This window comes from Pelodiscus sinensis, chromosome 1 (genome assembly GCF_049634645.1).
Source record: "Pelodiscus sinensis isolate JC-2024 chromosome 1, ASM4963464v1, whole genome shotgun sequence".
NCBI classification, from domain to species: Eukaryota; Metazoa; Chordata; order Testudines; family Trionychidae; genus Pelodiscus; species Pelodiscus sinensis.
This window is the reverse complement of record NC_134711.1, coordinates 126,543,851-126,565,453: the sequence shown is the minus strand read 5'-3', so window position 1 is coordinate 126,565,453 and position 21,603 is coordinate 126,543,851. Positions and strand designations below refer to the sequence as shown.

The window sequence follows — 21,603 nt, the reverse complement described above, 5'->3', positions numbered from 1 at the left end:
AAGATTTAGTCATACATGCCATTTTCTTCATCATGTCCCCTCCATGTTTGTACTCCCTACAGGCCAAAAAGGAAGTTGTTGAATCCACTGATAAAATGGAAAGCTCCAGTAAAAAGAATTCTGTTTTCATGACCTCTGATATATTTTTTGGCTTATTTGTGTTTAATTCCCATCTCCAGGGTGTCAGCATGATGAGGTTTTGATACCTTGTCATTCCTGCTAATGCCTCAGTTTTTATAATTCGTTGTCTGATGCATGGGTTGGAAAAATCGGTAGCTGGGAAGCAAGTCAAGCAGGGTAGATGATCAGGAAAGTCTAGAATGAAGGGCAAGCCAGAAAACGGATCAGAGGAAGGTGATGTAGAGCAGATGTCCAGAAGGAGAGAAGGAGGCAATTAGTAGCGAGTGAGGGCTGAGACAAGTTTCAGAGAGCTCAGGTAGCTAGGAAAGGGTTGGATCTCATGTCAGTAGGAAAGCAAAGGAGCAGCAGGTCATTAATGTAGGATTATTTAATGTCACTTTGACATCCCCAGCAAGTGATATGACATAAAGATTTTTTTAAAACAAATGAACGTTTAACTTCTATAACATCACAAGTTGGGAACTCTCCTGCTTTGTTTATTTACTTCTAAGGGGGAGAATTGCAAGTTACAAAACCACATCTATTTCTTAAGCCTTTTCTTCAACGATGGAAATGTTTGAAGGATGTTACAGCAAAATGTTTTCGGCTTACTCCCAAAACTCTGAATTTTAACTCACTTTCCCCAACCAGAGAGAAATACAGAAAACATGGATGAAAAAGGAAAATAAGATTATCTTCTGGTGTGGTAGCAGGTGGATAAGAAAATATACTGTAAATGGTAAATCATAGTCACTTGAATTGAACTTAATTAGAATTGGTCAAAAATATTTAAGCAAAAAGGGGTTGTTTCCATCTCCAAATGAGATTTAAGAAAACACACACATATATCCTGTTGACTTCTTGATAATTCTTGCTTTTTGCAACATTTTTCATGCCATTTTAATTGAAATTACAATTGAAAAATATATACAATACTAGTGGTAGGATCTTTAGAATATTTTGCTTACTGAGAGCCTATTTTTCAGTAAATTAAAATTTGTCATAATTGTTTTGTTTTCTATAAAAGATTGAACAAAATTCATGACCATTTTTTAAAAAATGTATCCATTTAAAACCCAGAAAAAAGAAAACAACTTCAGCATCTGACTGGACCATTTGTGCTCACTATAGGAAAGCTTGATTGAAGTTGTAGTTCCATTGTTAGATAAAGTTTTCCCTCCCAGAAAAATGAGCAGGCAAAATGAAATCTTGGACCTGCTAATATATGTTATAAAATCTGGGTTGATATCCTGGCCCCACTGAAATGAACTGGAGTTTGCCATTGACTTCAGTGGAGCTAGGATTACACACTCCGGGTGCATCTACACAGCAGCATTATTTCGGAATAAGTGATGTTATTCCGAAATAATATAGTGCATGTCTACCCAGCAAGCCTTTATATTGAAATAATGTCAAGCTGAACTACTTCTTACTCTGACTCATGATAACCCTCATTTCACGAGGAGTACGGGAAGTTGAAGGAAGTGTTCTTCCTTTGACTTCCTGCTGTGTAGAAAGCGCCAAAAGCCGAATTAAGCTATTTTGACTTGAGCTATGCAATTGATGTAGCTGAAGTTGCATTCACTTTTCAAGCTTAATTTGACTTTAGCTCTGCTGTGTAGAAGTACCCTTAATGTTCAGTAGGTTGGAGAGGAGACACATAAGTTAAAATGGAAAAGAACAGACACAAAACAAAAGCAAAGATAAGACCAGCACTTTCTGAGTTCATCTTGGATTTTATCATTCTCCATCCTTGCTAAATTACTAGCCTGTTTACACCCATTCTTTCAGAATTTTCCAATAGTGCTTACTTAAAATCAAGGAAACTTGAAGAAACCCAAAACAAATCGGAGCCCAGCTCTCAAAACAAAGTTCAACAAGTTTCCAGCATTCAATGGGCAGTTCTTAGCATGACTCTGGTTAACTGATTTAATTGTTAAAGCACCAGTCCACAATGCATAACTTTAAATCTATTAGAGTCTCTTTCTAAAAGTAGACTAAGTCAGATGGTCCATGATCAAAACAGAGGTAATAATTAAGGAGCAGGAAAGAGGAACTGAGAACATGCATCCTTACACTTAAATTGCCATATGAAGACATAGCATCATCTCAAAGGGTATGTCTACACTACCCCCCTAGTTTGAACTACGGGGGGTAATGTAGTCATACGGAGTTGCAAATGAAGCCCGGGATTTGAATTTCCCAGGCTTCATTTGCATGAAGCCGGCCGGCGCCATTTTTAAATGCCGTATAGTTCGGACTCCGTGCCGCGCGACTACACGTGGCACGGACTAGCTAGTTTGGATTAGGCTAGTTCGGTGTACAGCTAGTTCGGATTAGGAAGCCTAATCCTAACTAGCTAGTCCGTGCCACGTGTAGCCGCGCGGCACGGAGTCTGAACTAGCCGGCATTTAAAAATGGCGCTGGCCGGCTTCATGCAAATGAAGCCCGGGAAATTCAAATCCCGGGCTTCATTTGCAACTCCGTATGACTACATTACCCCCCTAGTTCGAACTAGGGGGGTAGTGTAGACATACCCATACAGACATACAACCTGACAGTGATCTCACATCACCATTGGCAAAGGGGTACAGTTCCTTTGGCTTCAGTGGATTTACTCCACACAGGCATTAACTTTCAAGCAGTATTTCATCTCCACACGAGGAGAATCCAGTCCATTTTCTTTAAAAATCCTGGCCAGCTCATTCAACATAAAGCAGTAATTGTATCTCCATGGAACACAAACATAGGAGCCTGCACAAACACCTGCCCTGCTTTCCAAAATCATCTGCTTCTTGACAGAGTCTTTCACAACACATTGGCACCTCACTCCAAATCTGCTAGCAGTTTTTGGACTTGGCTGCCTTTCCTCAGCTATCTACAGTAACTGTTTTCAAAAACATTCCTGTCAGGTGTTTTGTCAGCAGCGCACTAGGTTCAAGGAGCTTAGAAGTTTATTAAGTTCAGAGTGGCTGCAGACCTAACTTGCAGATGGCAGGGAGGACACACAATGAAGTTTGTTAAGATGCTGGCAAGGTTATGCACTAGTCACTGAGGCTATGTCTACACTGCAGAGTTTTTGCGCAAAAAACTCATGGAACGTCCACACCTCAAGCACGTTTTTGCACAAGAAAATTTACAGTGAATCGACAGAACAGAGGGGCTATTGCAGTATAGATATTCCTCTTTCTATGAGTAATAAATCCTTTTTGTGCAAGAGCTCTTGTGCAAAAAGGTGTGTGTAGATCGGAAAAAGTGTTTTTTGTGCAAAAGTAGCCTATTGAAAGAAGCTCTCTTCCGCAAAAGGCTTCTTGAACAAGAAGCCTGCAGTTTGGACTTAGCCTGAAAGAGGGGGGGAAATCATATCACCTAGATCCGTGGTCACCAACTGGTCGATCGCGATGGACTGGTCAATCACGAGGCCTCTACCAGTCGATCGCGAGGCATTCTGTCCGCCCCGCCCCCATTTCCTTCCCATCCCCGAGAAGCCCTAATACCTACCTCAAGTGAAAATGGAGGTAGTGTCAGCTTCCCAGGGACGGACAGAAGTCCCGCAGCTTAGCGCCACCTCTGGCAATTCCGGAAGTGCGCGAGCTGCTCTGCCGGGTGTACTGCAGGAGGGAGCATTGGCTCCCTGCACCGCACAGGAGGTGAGAGTCAGCCCCGAGGCAGGCGCGCGGGGTTTCCCTGTGCCGGGGTGGTCAGCCCCCTGAGCAGGCACACACGCGGGGCTTCCCTGTGCTGAGGGGGGGGGGGTCGGCTCTGGGGCAGGCATGCACGCATGGGGCTTCCCTGCACAGGGGCGAGGGATCAGCCCCAGGGCAGGCACGCACTGGTTTCCCTCTGGTGGGGGGGGGGAATCCTGGGAGGAGGCAGAAGCAGGGGACTCTCTGCCTCCACTGGCACCCCGCTCCCCAGGCCCCACACCCCAGCTACAGAACGCTGTCCCCACTCCCCTGTCCCCACTCCTCTGTCCCCAGCTACAGAACGCTGTCCCTACTCCCATCCCCACTCCCGGAACGCTGTCCCCATCCACAGAATTCTGTCCCCACTCTCCTGTCCCCAGCTACAGAACGCTGTCCCCACTCCCCGAATGCTGTCCCCACTCCCCTGTCCCCAGCCACAGAACTCTGTCCCCACTCCCCTATCCCCACTCCCCAAACTCTGTCTTCACTCTCCTGTCCCCAGCTACAGAACTCTGTCCCTATTCCCGTCCCCACTCCCCGAACTCTGCCCCCTCTGGCACCCTGTCCCCAGCTGCAGAAACCTGTCCCCACTGGCACTCTGACCCTTGCTGAAGAACCCTGTCCTCTGCCCTCCCAGCACCCTGTTCCCTCTTCCCTACCCCCAGCCGCAGAACTCTGTCCCCACAAAATGTATAATTATAAATGCTTCATTTTAGATTTAAATAGCATGAATAAAAAACAGACCATTTATTTCATAACTATAAACACATGATTTTAATTTTATATATCGCATAATTTAAAAATAAACTGTTTATCAGAATGTGTAAGTAAGGGCTGGGGATAGCAAGTGATGGACAGGAGGAGAATAGAGAGAGCGGGGCTTCAAGGAAGGGGCAGGGCTGTAGATATTTGACTGTTCGGAGATTTAAAATGTGATCTTGGGTGTAAAAAGGTTGGAGACCACTGACCTAGATCAACAATATAATAACAGGCCAGACCATCCCCTCTGGCAGTAAGACTGTGAAGGGAGATAGAAATTTGATTCTGAAGATGAATTGGTCCATCTGAACCAAAACCAAGACCCTGTGTTTCCACACCAATGTGAATAAAGAGTAGTATCAATGAGAGCCATTACTTTATATTGGTGGAAAATCAATGATCTCAAAATGAAGGCCAAAATGTATAAACTGAGCTTGTTTCTTCTGGGTATGTCTACACTACCACCCTAGTTCGAACTAGGGTGGTTAATGTAGGCAACCGGAGTTGCAAATGAAGCCCGGGATTTGAATTTTCCGGGCTTCATTTGCATGTTGCCGGGCGCCGCCATTTTTAAATGTCCGCTAGTGCGGACTCCGTGCCTGCTACACGCGGCACGAACTAGGTAGTTCGGATTAGGCTTCCTATTCTGAACTACTGGTACACCTCATTCCACCCATTTTGAACACCCGTTGAATGGAAAATCAGGGCAAGTGATACTGTTTTACACTTGCAGGGTATTTTCTACCTTTCTACAGTATTCAACTCTCATATCCCACTGTAGCAGAAGTGCACTTTTGCTACAATAGTGTTTTGCTGATGAAAAGCACTTTAAGGTTCAGTTATTTGAGTTTCAATACAAGTAATGTACATGAATCATACCTAGTTAAAGACACTCTTGTATATTCCCTGCATGATCCTCATGTCATGTATACATGATCCATGCGCTTTCACCTGTATGGGCCACTGGGAACAGCACTCATAGCAGCTTTGAATATAGCCCACATTTATCATTTGTACTTATTCCTTCTGGTAGCAAGTGCTCTCTCGTTTTTTCCTGAGCACAGGGTGAACTCTAAATCTTACAAAATAATTAGGCAACTTTTATTTGAAAAAGGATCAAAACAACCTTGACTCATGCTAAACATGTTTCAAAGGGGCTTTGATTATACAGAAATACACATTAGATGTATATTCCATTTGCCTTCACTTAAGTTACATCCCACCTAAGCTTTCAATTTAATATACCTGCCTCCCAGCACTGTGAGTTATACAAGCTAGATTGGAACAACCCACACATTCTTTCCCACTGACGCTCCTAATTCAAAGGTGTACTCCTCTCTAAATACACTCTCACTCGCTTTCTTTTTTTAACCAAGAATGGAAACAGAAGAGGTGAGGTGAATCACATAAGCTAATTATATTCGCAATACCATGTGGGTTAAATAGCTCCTTTGGTTTGAATAGGCTTACAGCAAAAGTTTACAGCAAAATGCAGCCTTGATCTGTTATCATAATAGCCAGGACACATAAAAAGTGCTTCAATTTAGTTCTCTGAAAGGACATAAGTAAGCTCTGATTCTCCTCTCACTTTCACAAGTGAAAACAGGAGTAACTTATTAAAGTCAGTGGAATTGCACTATGATATTGTATAAATGAGAGCATATATATTTTATTTACAGTAATGCTAGCAGTGACCCAGATTTGGTTGCATTATTTGTTACAAATAATCAGCTTATTTTGTAGTTAGAAAATCAATGTCAAATGAGTTCTGGCTTTCTCCAGAAATATTCATTATGGGTAAGTTTTCTTCCAGATTGAATAAATAGCGTTTTAAACTGTGGGTTGTATGAAGACTTCTCTGTTTGCTACAATGCACCCCTCGTGTTGTGAGATTAGTTACTGAAGAGACATTGCACTTTGTTGTACTGGACAACTGAAATGGTTGAAACAGGAGAAATAAAATGTAGTGGTTAGAGATGAATGCGATTTCCTATATTACATTTTATATCAATCATTATTCGTGCTAAAATGTGTGGAAATGTTAGGATTCACAGAAACTTTTCTGAATACATAGCACTAGTACAAATACTTCTGCATACTAAATAATAGAACCTCGTTAATCTTAGCAAACAGAATTAATTGTTTTTATTCACAAAAACAATCACACTGCTACTGTTTGGCCAGCCTGAAGTTGAATTGTGTGATAATGAAATGGTGTGCTAGACGATTTCAAAAACTTGGCAGGGGAAAACTAGGTTCCAAAATACGTTTGCCTGCATCATTTTGGATAACAATGAAGCTAACACAAGTTTAATGTCCCACTTAAACTCTATTTCAGGTTTAAACAAAACACCCTTCCAGAAGATGCTCACTATAGTCATTATTTTCATCAATACTCAGGTACCCTACTTCTATCACTAGTCAGAATGGTCCTGATGATTCCTTTGGGGTGAATTTTAGCACTGTTGACAACTGCCAGAATGACAAACCTGGAGACTAAAATCGTCTATTTTTACACACACACACACACACACACACACACACACACACACACACACACACACACACACACACACACACACACAACTACACTACTATAAGACACCTTAACAAGGCATAGTGCAAGGGAAGTTTGTATTGCCATTGACTCTATTGTACCTAATTTTTGGTAAACAGCTGTCAGTTCAGCACCTTTCTCTGGCTCTAAATTCACTTTAAAGATTTCTTTTTTAATTTAAAGCTTCTATACATTTTAGGAGAGAAGAATTGGATCCTTGGAGTCAGGGCTTGGTCTTATTTACATCAGTGTAAATCTGGAGATAGTCTGTTGACTTCATTGGAGTGACTCAAGATTTACACTCATGCATCCGAGAGCCCTTGGACTGTCTGAGAATAATATATAGTGGTAAATAAAGAAAGAGGGTTTTGCTTTGGGCTTTACACTGGTGTGAAATAATTGTCAGTGGTGTTATTTTGAATTTCCAGCTGTTAGCGACAGCATAATTAAGCCAAAATTGTTCATTATGGAGGATCATACATTCATAGAGGTTACAGATGGATCTAGCTGCAAAAAGGGAATTTGCCCAATCACAGAAACCCATAGAGCAGGCTTGTAGGAGTCCTGTTTCATTATCATATTTCTGAACATAAACTAGAAATAGGTCTGAATCAATATCCAAAACCTCAGAGCTGAACACCTTGCAAGCACTGTGTGTGCGACAGGGCATTTGCCCTGCACTGGCCCTTTAAGGGCAAAACCCCAGCCTGGAGAGAGGGCTGACAGTGAAGCCCCAGCTGAGGCAGCTCTGATAATGAGGGCCCAGCTGGGGGCTATATAAAGAAGGACTCCTGGAGAGAGGAGAAGGACTGCTGCTCTAGCTGGAGAGCAGTAGGGACCTGACTGCCAGGGAAGCGGGAGGCTTCCTGGAGGTAGAGCAGTGCTGGGGAGGGAAGGCAGGGCTGGAGAGGCTCTGGCCAAGTAAGCCCCCCAAGCTGCAAGACCTGAACCTACTGGGGCTGTGGGAGGCAGCCATGGTAGGCAAGGCTACGAGAGGCAGCCACAGTTGGGAGAGACAGCAGGTCCACACCCTTTTGCCAGTGATGAGTGGTCATTACAGACTGCAGTGTGCCCCCAGAGGCAAAGGCTAGATGAAGACTGGCAGTGGGTCACTGAGGCAAGGTGGGTACAGGGGAAATTGGTGTTCCCAGGGAGAAGAACTGGGGGCACCTGGGAGAAGGGAGGACCCTGGAGTGTGCAGTAGAGTAAACAACATCCCCTCCCCCCGGAAGGGGGCGCAGAGAGACTGGAGTGGGCACTGCCGGAGGGCAATGTCCTGAAGAGGATGCCATGGTTAAAGGAGGACATGGGGAGATACCAGCTGGAGGAAGGTGCCCAACGAAACAACGAGCTCATTCCCCAAGGCAACCAGCTGAAGGTGCCATGCTGGTGAGTCTGCCCCGTAACAGTGTGTTTGAAATCTAAACCAAGTTCTAGATTAGACTTTTTCAAATAGCCCCATCTTGATAATAGACCGAACACACACAACACGCTGATCTGAATATCCAGGAGCTCTGTGAAATGTGTATCCAAATTTTTGCACCTTGAGTCTCCATACTGGAGAGGAAACGGGACTAGAATGAATGTAAAGGGGGTTCTTTACCGAGGCTACTAGATATGGACAGACCCTGTGGATCTCCCTAGCTCTGTAGCTCCCAGACTGTCCAGTGTAGTTTCACCAGACACCACTCTCTAAATCTGTCTTGGTTAAGGAATCATGGGAAGAATGGCTGACTACATGGCAGAAACCGGTGCAGCTGCTTTTAACATTTAAAGACTCACCTGGCAATCCTTCCTCTGGAAACCTACAGTTCAAGTCAATGAGAGTTTTACCAGAAGAAGGCTGGTCAGCAGAGAAGAGAGTACAGTGCCAGCAGAGTGTTCTCTAAGTCTGTCTTCCCTGCAGCGCTAGCCTGAACTCTAAACTGGATGTTTACCTTAACCCCTTGCTGTTAACACAGAATCTCTTACTCAGGCTGGAGGACATTTGAGGCTTGGGATAGATACACTGCTGGGCTTGAGTTCAGCATGATGATGATGATGATGAGGAGGAGGAGGATGGACCATCACTTTTTGCTGAGTCTGATCATCTTCCATGGGAGTTGTGGACCTGCAGGTGGCTGATAAGGCTGATCCTTGAACCATAAGTTTTATTACAGTGAGGACAGATGTTTCAAGGTACAGCAGGAGGCTGCTGACCATGACTGGAAGCCAGTCTCTCCTTCCTCCTGCGCCTCCTCTCCTCCTCAGCTTGTCTGTGGGCAAACTCAAAATGCAGGGAACCATTGCGTAGGATTTGTCTCCATTTTGAGCGATCCTGAGTGAGTGTCTCCCAAGTGTCAACGTCAATGTTGTACTTTAAGTGAACCTTTAGCAAGTCCTTATAACACTTCCATTGTCCTCCCATGTTACAGTACCGCTCTTTCAGCTGAGAAAACAGGACCCGTTTTCTTGCATCCGAACAAGATGTCCAGTCCAGCAAAGCTGCTGATGGATGATCATTGTCTCAATATTGGTTGTCTTTGCCTCTTCCAGAACACTGATGTTAGTGCACCTGTCTTCACATTTGATCTTCAAGAACTTGCAGAGGCAGCCTTGGTGATACCACTCAAGGACTTTCAAGTAATGTCTGTAGGTTGTCCAGGCTTCAGACCCATACAATACTGTTGGGAGAATGACGGCTTGATAGATAAAAAGTTTGGTGTCTGTTCAAATGTCATGATCTTCAAAAATCCTGGGCTATAATGAGCAAAGGCTGCACTGGCACAGCTCAGATGATGTTGGATTTCCACATCAATATCTGTCCTGGATGAAAGACAACTTCCAAGGTAGAGAAAATGATTGACATTCTCCAGTGCCTCACCATTGATTTTTAGTAGATGCAGCACGTGGTACCTTATTTGGAGAGGGCTGATGGAGCACTTAGGTCTTCTTGATGTTGAGGGTGAGACCAAGACATGCATCAGCAAACCCATTCAAGATAGTCTGAAGATCTTTCTCAGAGTGGGCAAAACCTGCATTGTCATCAGCATACTAACGTTCCATGATAAATGTGGTGGAAATCTTATCTTAGCTTTCAGCCTGCTACGCCTAAACAGCTTTCCATCCATTCTGTAGTTGATTTCAACGCCAACTAGGAGCTTCCCAGCAATTAGGTTGAAAATGACAGCAATAAAGATGTTGAACATGGTTGGGGTGATGATACAACCCTTTTTGACTCCTATTTGTACTTTGAAAGGTTCACTCTGGGAGCCAGTGCTGCTCAGAACAGTCACTTTCATGTTGTCATAAAGCAACTTTAGGGCATTGATGTATTTATCAGGACATCCAATCAGCATAGGCTTCAGTTTGTGTGTCTCCTCAGCCCAGGTTGGCCCTCCATTTATTTTGCAGTGAGGACACAATGATCAAGTCCTCCATTGCATTCCCACTATTCCACCTCAGCCCTGTTTTCTTGCTCTCTGCCTCCTCCCTTCTTCTGCACTGGAAGTTGCCTACACTAGTGTCACATTAAAACCCCACCTTGACTGCTACATGTATGCAATGCTTTCACAGATTTACATAGACATGCCCTCGTGAGAAATCCCCACCCCCCGCAAGAGCTGACTGCTGGGCCAATGCTGACTGCTGCATCTTAGCCACTGCAACTTAGCAGCAGCTGGCAACAGCACAGGTTAGTACAATGCTAAAAGCCTACTCCAAAACATGGGCACTTAGTACAACACCTGTGTGGATGCAGCTACGTGCATCTGGGAGAGGGCTTTGCACTAGGGAAACCTATACTAGGACAAGCCTAGTGTTGTATCACTCTGCAATGAAGACATTATTTTCCATGAGGGGCCCCTTGATTCCTGAACTAGTCCCCAGTCCCAATTTGAAAAGCCTCGGGGGATCAATGAAGGTAGCGTTTGGGTTCAATTTTGCTACATTGAATTACCAGCTAGTTAGGTTCATTTACTTTTATTGAAAATAAGCATTGAAGTGCTCCTGGGTGAATATTCCAGGGTGAAATGTGATTCTCTGTACTTGCCCAGGTGCCTAGAGCTGTAAATACGTGTCTTTGGTTTGCTATTTATATCAAAATAAATAAATCAGCTCTATGTACCAACCCATCTGTTATGTCATCTACACAACAGAAATCAATCAGAGTGCAGGCTCCAGTCTGCCACCATTTTTCACAGAAACTATTCTTAGAAGTCTTACTGTTGTCCAAGTGGTTCGCCTTGATAATTTTTTCTGAGTAGTCAGATATACTGGAGCATTCGATCTAAAGAAGAACAGGACAAAGGAGAGCTTTGTGTTAAAGACTTCAGACATACTGAGCAGAAATAAAATCTGTTGAACACAGCAGAATTTGCATGACACACGTTACCACAGCAGATAAATCAAAGTTTTATCTGCAGCCTTGCCATGGGAAGGCTGGCTTGAAAACTGAAAAGTGGTTGTGTTATATGTGAGTTTCTCTAAAATGATATGTAAATATGAAAGGAAGAGGTCATATGTGATAGACTGCATAGCACATATATTCATACCTTAATCTATCCCAATTACTTCAGAATCTGTTGGAAAATCTGTTGCATTCCTCCACCCCACCTCCTGCCACTTCCCAAAAAAGCCAATCATTAAAAGAACTCAAGAGAATGAAAAGCATGTTGCAAAATTTCCAAACACAGTTGAAAAAATATACTTCCAAACTGTTCAAGCTGTGTCTGCATCCAAACCATTTCAGTACTTATCTGCTTGGAAAAGCAACTATTCATCAGTTCCATGATTTGCCTCCTTTGATTCCAATGTCTATCATTGAAAGGGGATTCAGAAATGTTCATATACAAAATTACTGACTGTACTTTTAAAACAGCCTTCAGAATTCTTGTGCCCCCAGGACCTTCTTCTCTCCCTCTCGTGTCCTATGTCAAATGCTGTGCTGCTTCAAATGTCTGTTTTGGAGACTCAGAGTCAGATTCTGCTCTCACATGGGTTTTACATCCCTGTGACTCCATTGGGCCTGGTTATCTTCTCATTGTCATCTATATATTTCAGCATAGCACTGGAGACTCAGCACCATTGACTAAGCAGAGTTACTTCTGTGATGTAAATGAGGTCTACACTTGTCCTTCAGTTAATTCTTCCTGGCTTGAAAAATGTGCAGACTACAGCTTCCATAGCACATGAGGAGATGGGTGGGGTATAAGCCATCTCTTTTTCTATTCTCCACAGTGGTTTTCCATCATCTCTCAACCCCATTTCCCGATCCTGGCAGCCAGGAGCCAGTTAGGCTCTTGGCACAAGTTACAGCAATCACAGAGGAGGTTCCCCTGGTCTCAGATCAGTGAAGCACAGCCCACTTTGATCCAACCCCATGCAGCCCACCAATATGCCCCGGTGTTGTAGGAGTGGGCACTGGCTTTAAACCACACCTGTGTTAACCAATGCAAAGGGAATGCCCAGCGGCCTTCTAAGGCTTCTTGCTGGCCACTTTGTGCTACCTGAGCACCACAAATTGGAAGCAAGAATTGGTTTTTGCAAGTCACAGTTTTAATTCCATATTGGCATGATGCTGAATCAGATATAGGAAGGCAAGTAGAGCAGGTATTAAAAAAAATATCTGGCCAATGCGAGTAAGTGCGGTGCCTTATTTAGTAGCTGCTTTTTGTGCTAGCTGGATAAATGTACTACAGTTCTCAAAATCTTTCAACAAATCCTCACAAGTTGATATTCTATCTATAAATGGCCTTCTGTATTTATGAAACCCATATACACCCTCCATCAACTCTGTCCTGGACTTTGCATTTAGGCTACTCATAAGGAAGGATGCATCTGGGGAAAAAACTTTGTTCTGTAACCATCATTTTTGGATTAAGACGTACATCCTAGGAAAGAGGACTGTGGAAAAGAATCTAAAAGTCACAGGAGACCACAAGCTAAAAACCTTGTAACATTGTCTCAAAAAAAGCAAATATCATTCTAGATTATATTAGCAAGAGTGTTGTAAATAAGGCATGAGAAGTAATTTTTCCTCTCTACTCTGTGCAGATCAGGCCTCATTTGGAGAAATGTGTCCAGTTAAAAAAGATGTGGAAAATTGGAGAAAGTCCAGGGAAGAGCAACAAAAATGATTAAAGATCTAGAAAACGTGACTTATGAGGGAAGACTGAAAGAACTGGGTTTGTTTAGTCTGGAAAAGAGAAGACTGAGAAGGGACATGATAACATTCATCAAGTACACAAAAGGTTGTTACAAGGAGGAACGAGAATGTTCTTCTTAACCTATGAGGATAGGACAAGGAGCAATGTGCTTAAATTGCAGTGAGGGAGTTTTAGACTGGACATTAGGAAAAATTTCCTGTCAGGGTAGTTAAACACTGGCCCCAAAGGAGTGAAATTAGAAACAAGATTGACTACAGCTAGGTGGCACTCTGGGGGAGCATAGGTAAGCAACTTGGGGCATGGGAGATCTGTGGCACTAGTTTCAAAGATCAGAGAGGCTGGTCTGCAGAGTCCCATGTTCCAAGGAAGACCTCAGGCACGTAGTCTGTGCGTGAGAATACACTATAGACCCAAAGCTGAAAATAGCTACTAGCATAACCAGGTCCAGGGGGCTTTGAAGCACATGAGACCAGCTGTTGGCTCCACTTACAACAGCCTGGAGACCATCAAGAAGGGGACTGGGCCAAATGGCAATACAGAGCATAATGTTTTTTGAAGTTCTAAACACTTTGGCTTGCAGAGTGTGTCAGGGCTGTAAGAGACTTTTTCCTGCAGTTTATACATTCTCCAGCTCACTCGTGTAGAGCCGATAAGTTCTGCAAACGAAAGGCTGCAGCCTTTCTCCTTCAGAGCTCAAAACCCTGCTGACACTTCCAGCCCCCAGCACATTTATCTGAAAGTGTTGATTATCCAACTGAGTTGATTATTTAAATACATTTTAATGGGCCTTATTACTTGCAGATAATCAGCTATATAATAGTACAGTATAAAAATGAGAGAGTAAACTCATTAACCCAAATGCTATATTTGGAATAATGGATTTCTTTGGGTTGGGAAAAAAACCTATAGTAGCTCACCTAGTCCATCCTCCAGCATTATTATGGCAGCATTAAACCAATTATCTATTGCTATCTCTCTAGGCAGTTTTATCTACTGATTGAGCTATTCTGAGAGTTATAATAATTTTCCAGATATTTTACTTAATTTTCACATGCTGAAACTTCAAGGGGCACTACCAATTTAAAATTTACATTTATGGCAGAAAGTGTACCATTAGAATTAGCACCTAAGATAGCTGTAACTGAAAGCAACCAATTTGTTTAATGTGTATATCTGAGGACACTTTTTGATTATGGCTCATTTAACTGCTTCCTCTGTACCATGAGTCATTTAGTCAGTTTCTCCTTCATTTATGTGGGTGATTCACCCATAAAAAGAAGAGAGAAACATATTTTCTTGAACTAGGAAATCTGTAAAAGCACAAAAATGACAAGGGGATTAAAAGGTAGGTATTATATGTTAAATTAACTTTAACTTTTTCTTTTTTTTAAACTGACTAGATTCAAGCTGAAGATGTCTCTATTTTTGTCTTCTCTAGACTAATGGGAATTACTGATCCTTGTCATCCCTTTCTCATATTTATAAATAGATAACTTTCAACTCCATCATATTTTCACAAGACTACAAATGCTCAGTTCTCTCCAGTTTTCCTCATGTCCTATTTTAAATCTTTTAAATGGGCATGTAATGAGGGGTTAAGAGTCATGGCTTCTGTCCCCAGCTTTGCCATTAACACTGCCTGACCTTACATTATACATGTATTTTAAGCTGCCCATGCCTCCGTTCCTTTTCTGGGAAAACAGGAATCGTTATAATTACCCATATTTGTAAAAGTGTTTTAGTAACTCTGGAAAACTATTTCTTGCCCTCTGAAATCTCATAATTTGTGTCTCCTTTTCAAAATGTGTATCTCAAAACTATGAAGTAAACTGACGGTTCCCTAAACATTGCTGAGCAGTGTGCAACAATAACCTTGCTGGATTTATCCCATGCTCATTAGTACAACCCAAGATAAACATGAGCCTTTTTATAGAAGCATCAGATTGTTGACAAAAATTCAGTTTATATCCCCCTACAGTTGCTTTAACTGCAAGACTGCTGCCTAGCCAATGTCTCTCAATTTAAAAATGTGTGCATTTAATTATTTCTTCCTCCATGAACCACTTTACATTTGTCTTTATTGAATTACCTTGATGGATTTTTCAATCTATGTCACTGGCACACTTTTATGACTGTTTTTATATTGGATAGTGGTGGCACCTAAAATGTTTCCAGTTCCTGTAGCTAACTTGGCAACATTACCTCAATATTTGAAGTAACTACTGAGGCAGAAATAGAAACGTATAAAGTGTAACCACCAGGCCCACCGACTGGGGGAGGGCAAAGGGAACAATTGCCCCGGGACCTGGTGATTCAAAAGAATCATAGATCTGCCACTAGAATCATAGAGCTGGAAGAGACCTCAGGAAGTCATCAAGTCCAGCACAATCCCAACTAAATCATCCCAGCCAGGGCCCTGTCAAACCAAGACTTAAAAACCTCCAGGGATGGAGATTCCACCACCTCCCTAGGTAACCCATTCCAGTGCTTCACCACCCTCCTAGTGAAATAGACCTCTCCCACTGTAACTTGAGACCATTGCTCCTTGTTCTGCCATCTGTCACTACTGAGAACAGCCCCTCTCCATCCGCTTTGGAACCTCCCTTCAGGAAGTTGAAGGCTGCTGTCAAACTCTTCTCTTCTGCAGACTAAACAAACTCAAATCCCTCAGTCTCTCCTTGTAGGTCATGTGCTCCAGCAACAGCAGTGGCTGGAGCCCCAGGCCCTTTAAATCACCACTGGAGTACCACACAGCGCATTCCAGTGTGGTGCACTCTGAGCGGTGCTGAGGGCTGGCTGCCCCCACCCTCTGGCCCCTTCTTCCACCTGAGCCCTGCACCCCTTCTGGGAGCTCAGAAGCCCCATCACCTTTTCCAAGGGCCTGAAGAGTCTGTCAGTTCCCCTGGTAACCACTATATCCATGAAACTATTTGGGATTCTGTCCAAACTTTGAGTCAGTCTTTTTTTATCCTGCAAGTTGCAAATCGAAACATTGAGTAGTGTTGTACCTTGAACAAACCCCTTGAGGAACCACATGTAATATATTGTCCATATTTGACATTAAAATATCAAGTAATGCCCTGTGTAATCCTCATTGCTCTAATTTCCCTATAGGAATGTCATATGGAATCTTCTAAAATGCCCCTCTAGAGTTGCTATATCCAATGAATTTCTTTTAACCAATAAGGGCTAAATTATGGTTGGCCCTTATGAAACTGGGTAGCAAGATAGAAGAGTAGTAGGGAAGAAGGAGTGCATGAAGTCTCCCTTTTTTGTGAAGCCCATATAAGGGCCAATCACAGCAGCACACAAGAACACTGTGCTCCCTGCCAGTACTTCTGTGTGCAGAAACTTTCCCAAAAGGAGTGAGGACCTGGTAGAGCATAGCCTTAGCACTGCTTTTTGTCCTCAGTCCTGCAGCAGTACAGCTATGTAGAAGGTAGTAACGAAGCCCTGTAACAGGAACACTTCAAAAAGCCTGGGGAAGATTTCTTCCTCCTAGGAGGTGAAATTTCTTCCCTAGCTCATGACGGCACATCTTCTCTTGCTGTGGGTGCTTTGCACAGTCTAGCCCTGTAACAGTAATCTTAGCAAAGGGCCCAATTTCACAGCCCTTACTCACAATTTTCCATGTCTTGTGTTTTAATTAGACTTCTAGTTCTTCATGTTTATTCCTGATTAATCCTGAATCAATTACAGAGACATCTATATGTTTGGAGGTTGCTCCCCGGCCTTTCTAACCAGACCTGTGCAAAGGACAGACATTCCTTTTCATAAATAAAAATGAGATTTCTAAAATGTTGGCTTCATTCCAGCTAGGAATGAAAATGAAAAGTTTCAAAATTCAGTAAAATTCTAGAAAAAAATAGCGTGGGGTCAATCAAAACATTTTGTTTCAATTTCAACTTTTAAAAATGGTATATTATAAGTAATACAAAATAAAAATCTAAACAACAAGTAATTTCAAAATGAGACATTAAACCAATTCTGTCCACATTTCTAAGTATTTTGATTAACAGAATTTCAACATCTGATGGAATATGGTCCCATTTAAATTTCTCCAGCCAGCTCTAATTTTAGCTCCACCTGTCTCTTCCCAGCTCTTTTTGATTTGCTTCTCAAATGTGAATTTGATCCCTAAACCTCTTCTTTTTATTGTGGACTCCCCTGATACATTGGCCATTGATTTGCATAGCTAAGTTTTAGCCCCTCACAGCATCCTTTATCACTTCCTTTTTACAGAATTCCACTCTTGCTAGCTTAGAAGACAGGTGATTGTGTGCTTCAATGGAGCCTGTGTGATCCATCCTGCCCCCCACTTGACAAGGAATCAGTAGTTCCTGAACTTTACATACTGTCCTTTAAAGTCCCAACAAGAAAACCAATTATTCTAACTCCAGCATTGCACCCAGCAAACTGATTTCTGGGTCATTTGTCCAAGAAGAGAGAGAGAGCATATACATTCTCATGCTAAAGAGCTAAAAGCATTTGTTATAGTAACTTGCTGTTGATCTATAATGTTTTCTGTATCATGTGTTTATCTCCTAATTAAAAATACCCAATTTAAACTAAAGTCATATGTATGCCTAATATGTTATTTCATGATTCCCTTTGCTCCCTGGTTTGGCTAGAACACTACAAAATGCAAACTGTTTAACTGCAGAAGAAGGCTCTTTGTTAGTGTTTTGCACATCTACAATACAGCAACTAATTTCAGGTTTACACCCCCAACTAGGAACAGGCCACATTCCCACATCCCTCTCTATGTTCAGACACCAAGTCACTCAGAAAGCCTCTGCCCCAGCTCTGTGTCCTGTTCCCATAGTCACACTGACCCTACTTCACTTGTTGGGAGCTCACGAACGCTACTAACAAGGTGGCTGAGGAAGGAGGTGACGAGAAAGGCATACATTTAAAAATCTGAACTCAAAAGAGAACAAGTGAAGTAGGACAAAGATGAGGGAAGAATTACAAAGTCTTCATCCCAGTTAGTGGCTCTCTGGTTGGTAGGTTAGGTGTGTGCCTTGGTTGACATTAAAAGTCTGCATTTACCATAGAATCATAGAATACTAGGACTGGAAGGGACTTCTAGAGGTCATAGAGTCCAGTCCCCTGCCCTCATGGCAGGACCAAATACTGTCTAGACCATCCCTGATAGACATTTATCTAACCTACTCTAAAATATCTCCAGAGATGGGGAGTCCACAACCTCTCTGGGCAATTTATTCCAGTGTTTGACCACCCTGACAGTTAGGAACTTTTTCCTAATGTCCAACCTAAACCTCCCTTGCTGCAGTTTAAGCCCACATGAGTTACCTGAGGCACCCCAGTTATTTCCTGTTTTACACATCAAGAAAAACTGGGACAGCCCTGTGTGATAACTCTTTGAAACTGGCTTTTTTGCATACACTAAGGCCCAGAGTGTCCAGGGCTCTTTACCACCATATAGGCAGCATAGTGTTCAGTTCTGTTCTGAAAAGTGCCCATTAAAATGTATTCCATGTTTATTTTCACAATGGCTTCAGGTCAAATGTGCTCAGTTTATGGGAAAGAATGTGTGCTTTCTAACTGCCAGCCCTGCATTTTCAGTCCATGCTCTAAATCAGGGTTACTCAACTTTGGAAGCCCCGGGGGCCACAATGATACTCTCAGCACAAGCCAAGGGCTGCAACTTAAGTCTGGTTGCATATACATGCAAATATTTATGCAAATATATGCAGCTTCTTTCACACTGATGGGCATGAATACAAAGATTAAGGCAACACTACACAACACACAGGCCCCATTGAAGTCAGTTCTGCTGATATTAATACAATGCAATATTTACCTGATTTCCACCCATATGTCAGCACTTTTAATGAGCAATGCCAGTCCAGGAATTTAACAACTAAAACACATATAAACAGAAGACCATTATAGGCCATGTGTTGAGCCCTGCTTAAATCCAAACCACATCGCGGGCCACAAGCAAGTGGGCCATGGGCCGTGTGTTGAGTAGCCCTGTTCTAAATCTAACATTCTCAAATAGGGGCTTTGGATTTGGCTTGTATCCATTTTGCACTGCTCAACCTGACACACCTGGTGCCTCAAATTAATCACCCCAAAATTGTGGCATTCAAAATCAAGGGTCACTTTTGAAAATTTGGGCCTAAGAGTCAAGCTGAGTTCTTTGCCTTCCATGCTCCATCAGTAATAATACAGATCCTTCACTTAGGCCCTCAGTTACATCTGCCTGTGCAAAATATTTGCCTTCAGTGAACAGCTGTAACTGTCTGGAACTCAGAAAACCATTTTGTCAATGAGGCACAAGTAGGAATAAAATCCAGCTCTCTTATCTCTGAGCTGTTTTGGCTCTGCAGGGCAAACAGGAGTGAAAAGCAATACAAACTTTATCAGCCACTTTGAAGTCAGCAGAAATAACTCTCAATATACTCAGGGAGCAGACTTGTTGAATAAGAAGATGCAACTTCTATATAATCACTTCTAATAATAGAACTGCACTTTAGCGTTCCCTATATACAGTGCATTTGAAGTAATCATTCCCTGCCTTTTCTGAGGAGTGGAGTAATGGATATAGAAAGTCTACAGATGCTTTCAGTTTCAGCTCCTCTGGTTGTAATGTACAGGCAGGCTAGATTGAAGGAATTAATTCCGGGTGCTTTGAAGGTCCTGGGAACATAAGGAAAATCAGAAAAGGCAGCGCTCTCTCTATCAACTTTTCTAAGAGGAGCAAGAAGCCTTTAATTTTTGTAATACAATCAGTGCAGGTCACACACATAACCATCACAAGGAAAAATGGAACAGTGAAAAGAGGGATTCCTTTGCTCTTTGGAAAGGACATCGACAGCCAGATTCTTAGCTGATGCAAATGGGCACAGATCCACTGAATCAGTGGAAATGTACTCATTCATACCAGCTAAGAATCTGGCCAAAAATGTGAGGCTGTATGTCAAAACAAGACATGGAAACACGTGAAAAAAGAAAAGAAAACTTACGTTTCCCCCCTCTCGCCTTCTCAAAAATAAAGTTGTGAGGAAAAATTCTTCTTACCCCGTACACCTTCTTGGCTCCTGCCTTGGCAGCAAACATTGAGAGGATTCCTGTGCCACTTCCAACATCCAATACAATCTTATCCTTAAAAACATGTTTATTGTGATACATGGAGTTTCTATATGTTAATGTGCGCACCTCATCCTTTAACATTTCCTGTGTTGAAAGAAGGCATCACATGTTTATTTATGGACAGTGCAGAATTTGTTGCATCATTAAAATTCAACATTTTAAAGAGTTTTTCGGGTGCTTTGGAACAGATCCAGCATTCATTACAGATCAAGATCACTTTAAAATGCAAACCACTAAGAAGTGAATTAGCAAGAATCAAGATGGTCTCATTCATCTTCTCTTATTTCCCTCAAATATTATTTTACTCTTAAAAATGACAACCAGAAATTATAGTCAATCCACAGTACTGCTGTGGGCATAGGCAAAAACCTTCCCCTCCTCCCCTTGGGCTTTCTGCTTAGACTGCCAAAAGAGTAAACATGGTGGTGGTGGTTATGGTAGGCTTTATAATATTGACATCTCCACAAAGAACTGGACATAGACCAATTTCAGTAAGTTCACTAAGTCACCGGACATACTGTGGAAGGTAATGACTGTCGCTACTCACTAGAATATGAATTGGTGAACTAATAATACATAGTACATTTTCCCAGTAGGTATGGTAGCACACAAGTCTCCTTACTCACATTTTACTCTCCTATTCTCTGCATCTCACTGCTGCACTACTAGAAGGATCTTAGTCCAGTTTCTAGTGGATATGTGTGCAGTATGTAGACATTATCTCTTGATCAGTCCCTTCAGGCATTCAGTTCCTTTTTTCTGAAGTTGTCACTGATAGAGGCCAGTTCCTATCTCATGCTAATTTTTCAGAGGTGTAACTCTTCACATCAATGGAGTCAATCCTCATTTGCACTAGTGTGAGGAAAATAAAACAAACTGGGGAAATATTTTCAAAAACACTTAAGCGATTTAGGCACCTAAATTCCATTTTCAAAAGTGGTTTGGCACTAAAGAGCCACTCGGTTGTTTCTGAAAACATCAACTGTTATGTCTAAAAGCCAGTAATTTTGATTGCTCCTGCTGTCCTCACTGAATAAACATAATCAGTAAGATGAAAGCAGGTTGAATGCCAAGATACTTGAAAGCACTAATGCCAAGCAGTGGAAGCATTGGGGAAAGGATTACCATACACTGGTTGCTTGTCTGGCTGGGTGGATTACTTTCAAGGAGACACTGGTTATATCTGTTAAGTGTTGCCATGTAAGGGGACATG

General features: G+C 42.3%; 1 protein-coding gene across 1 annotated transcript in view; it reads right to left on the bottom strand.

Annotated features, from left to right (window-relative positions):
• PRMT8 (protein arginine methyltransferase 8) overlaps positions 1–21,603 on the bottom strand; it is a 121,083-nt gene that overhangs the window by 36,741 nt on the left and 62,739 nt on the right. Inside the window, exons 3-4 of the mRNA XM_006123033.4 lie at positions 20,319–20,474; positions 11,326–11,389 (exon numbers count right to left, since the gene is read on the bottom strand). Of these exons, the coding sequence (XP_006123095.1) occupies positions 11,326–11,389; positions 20,319–20,474 (220 nt within the window). The remainder of the gene's footprint in view (positions 1–11,325; positions 11,390–20,318; positions 20,475–21,603) is intronic.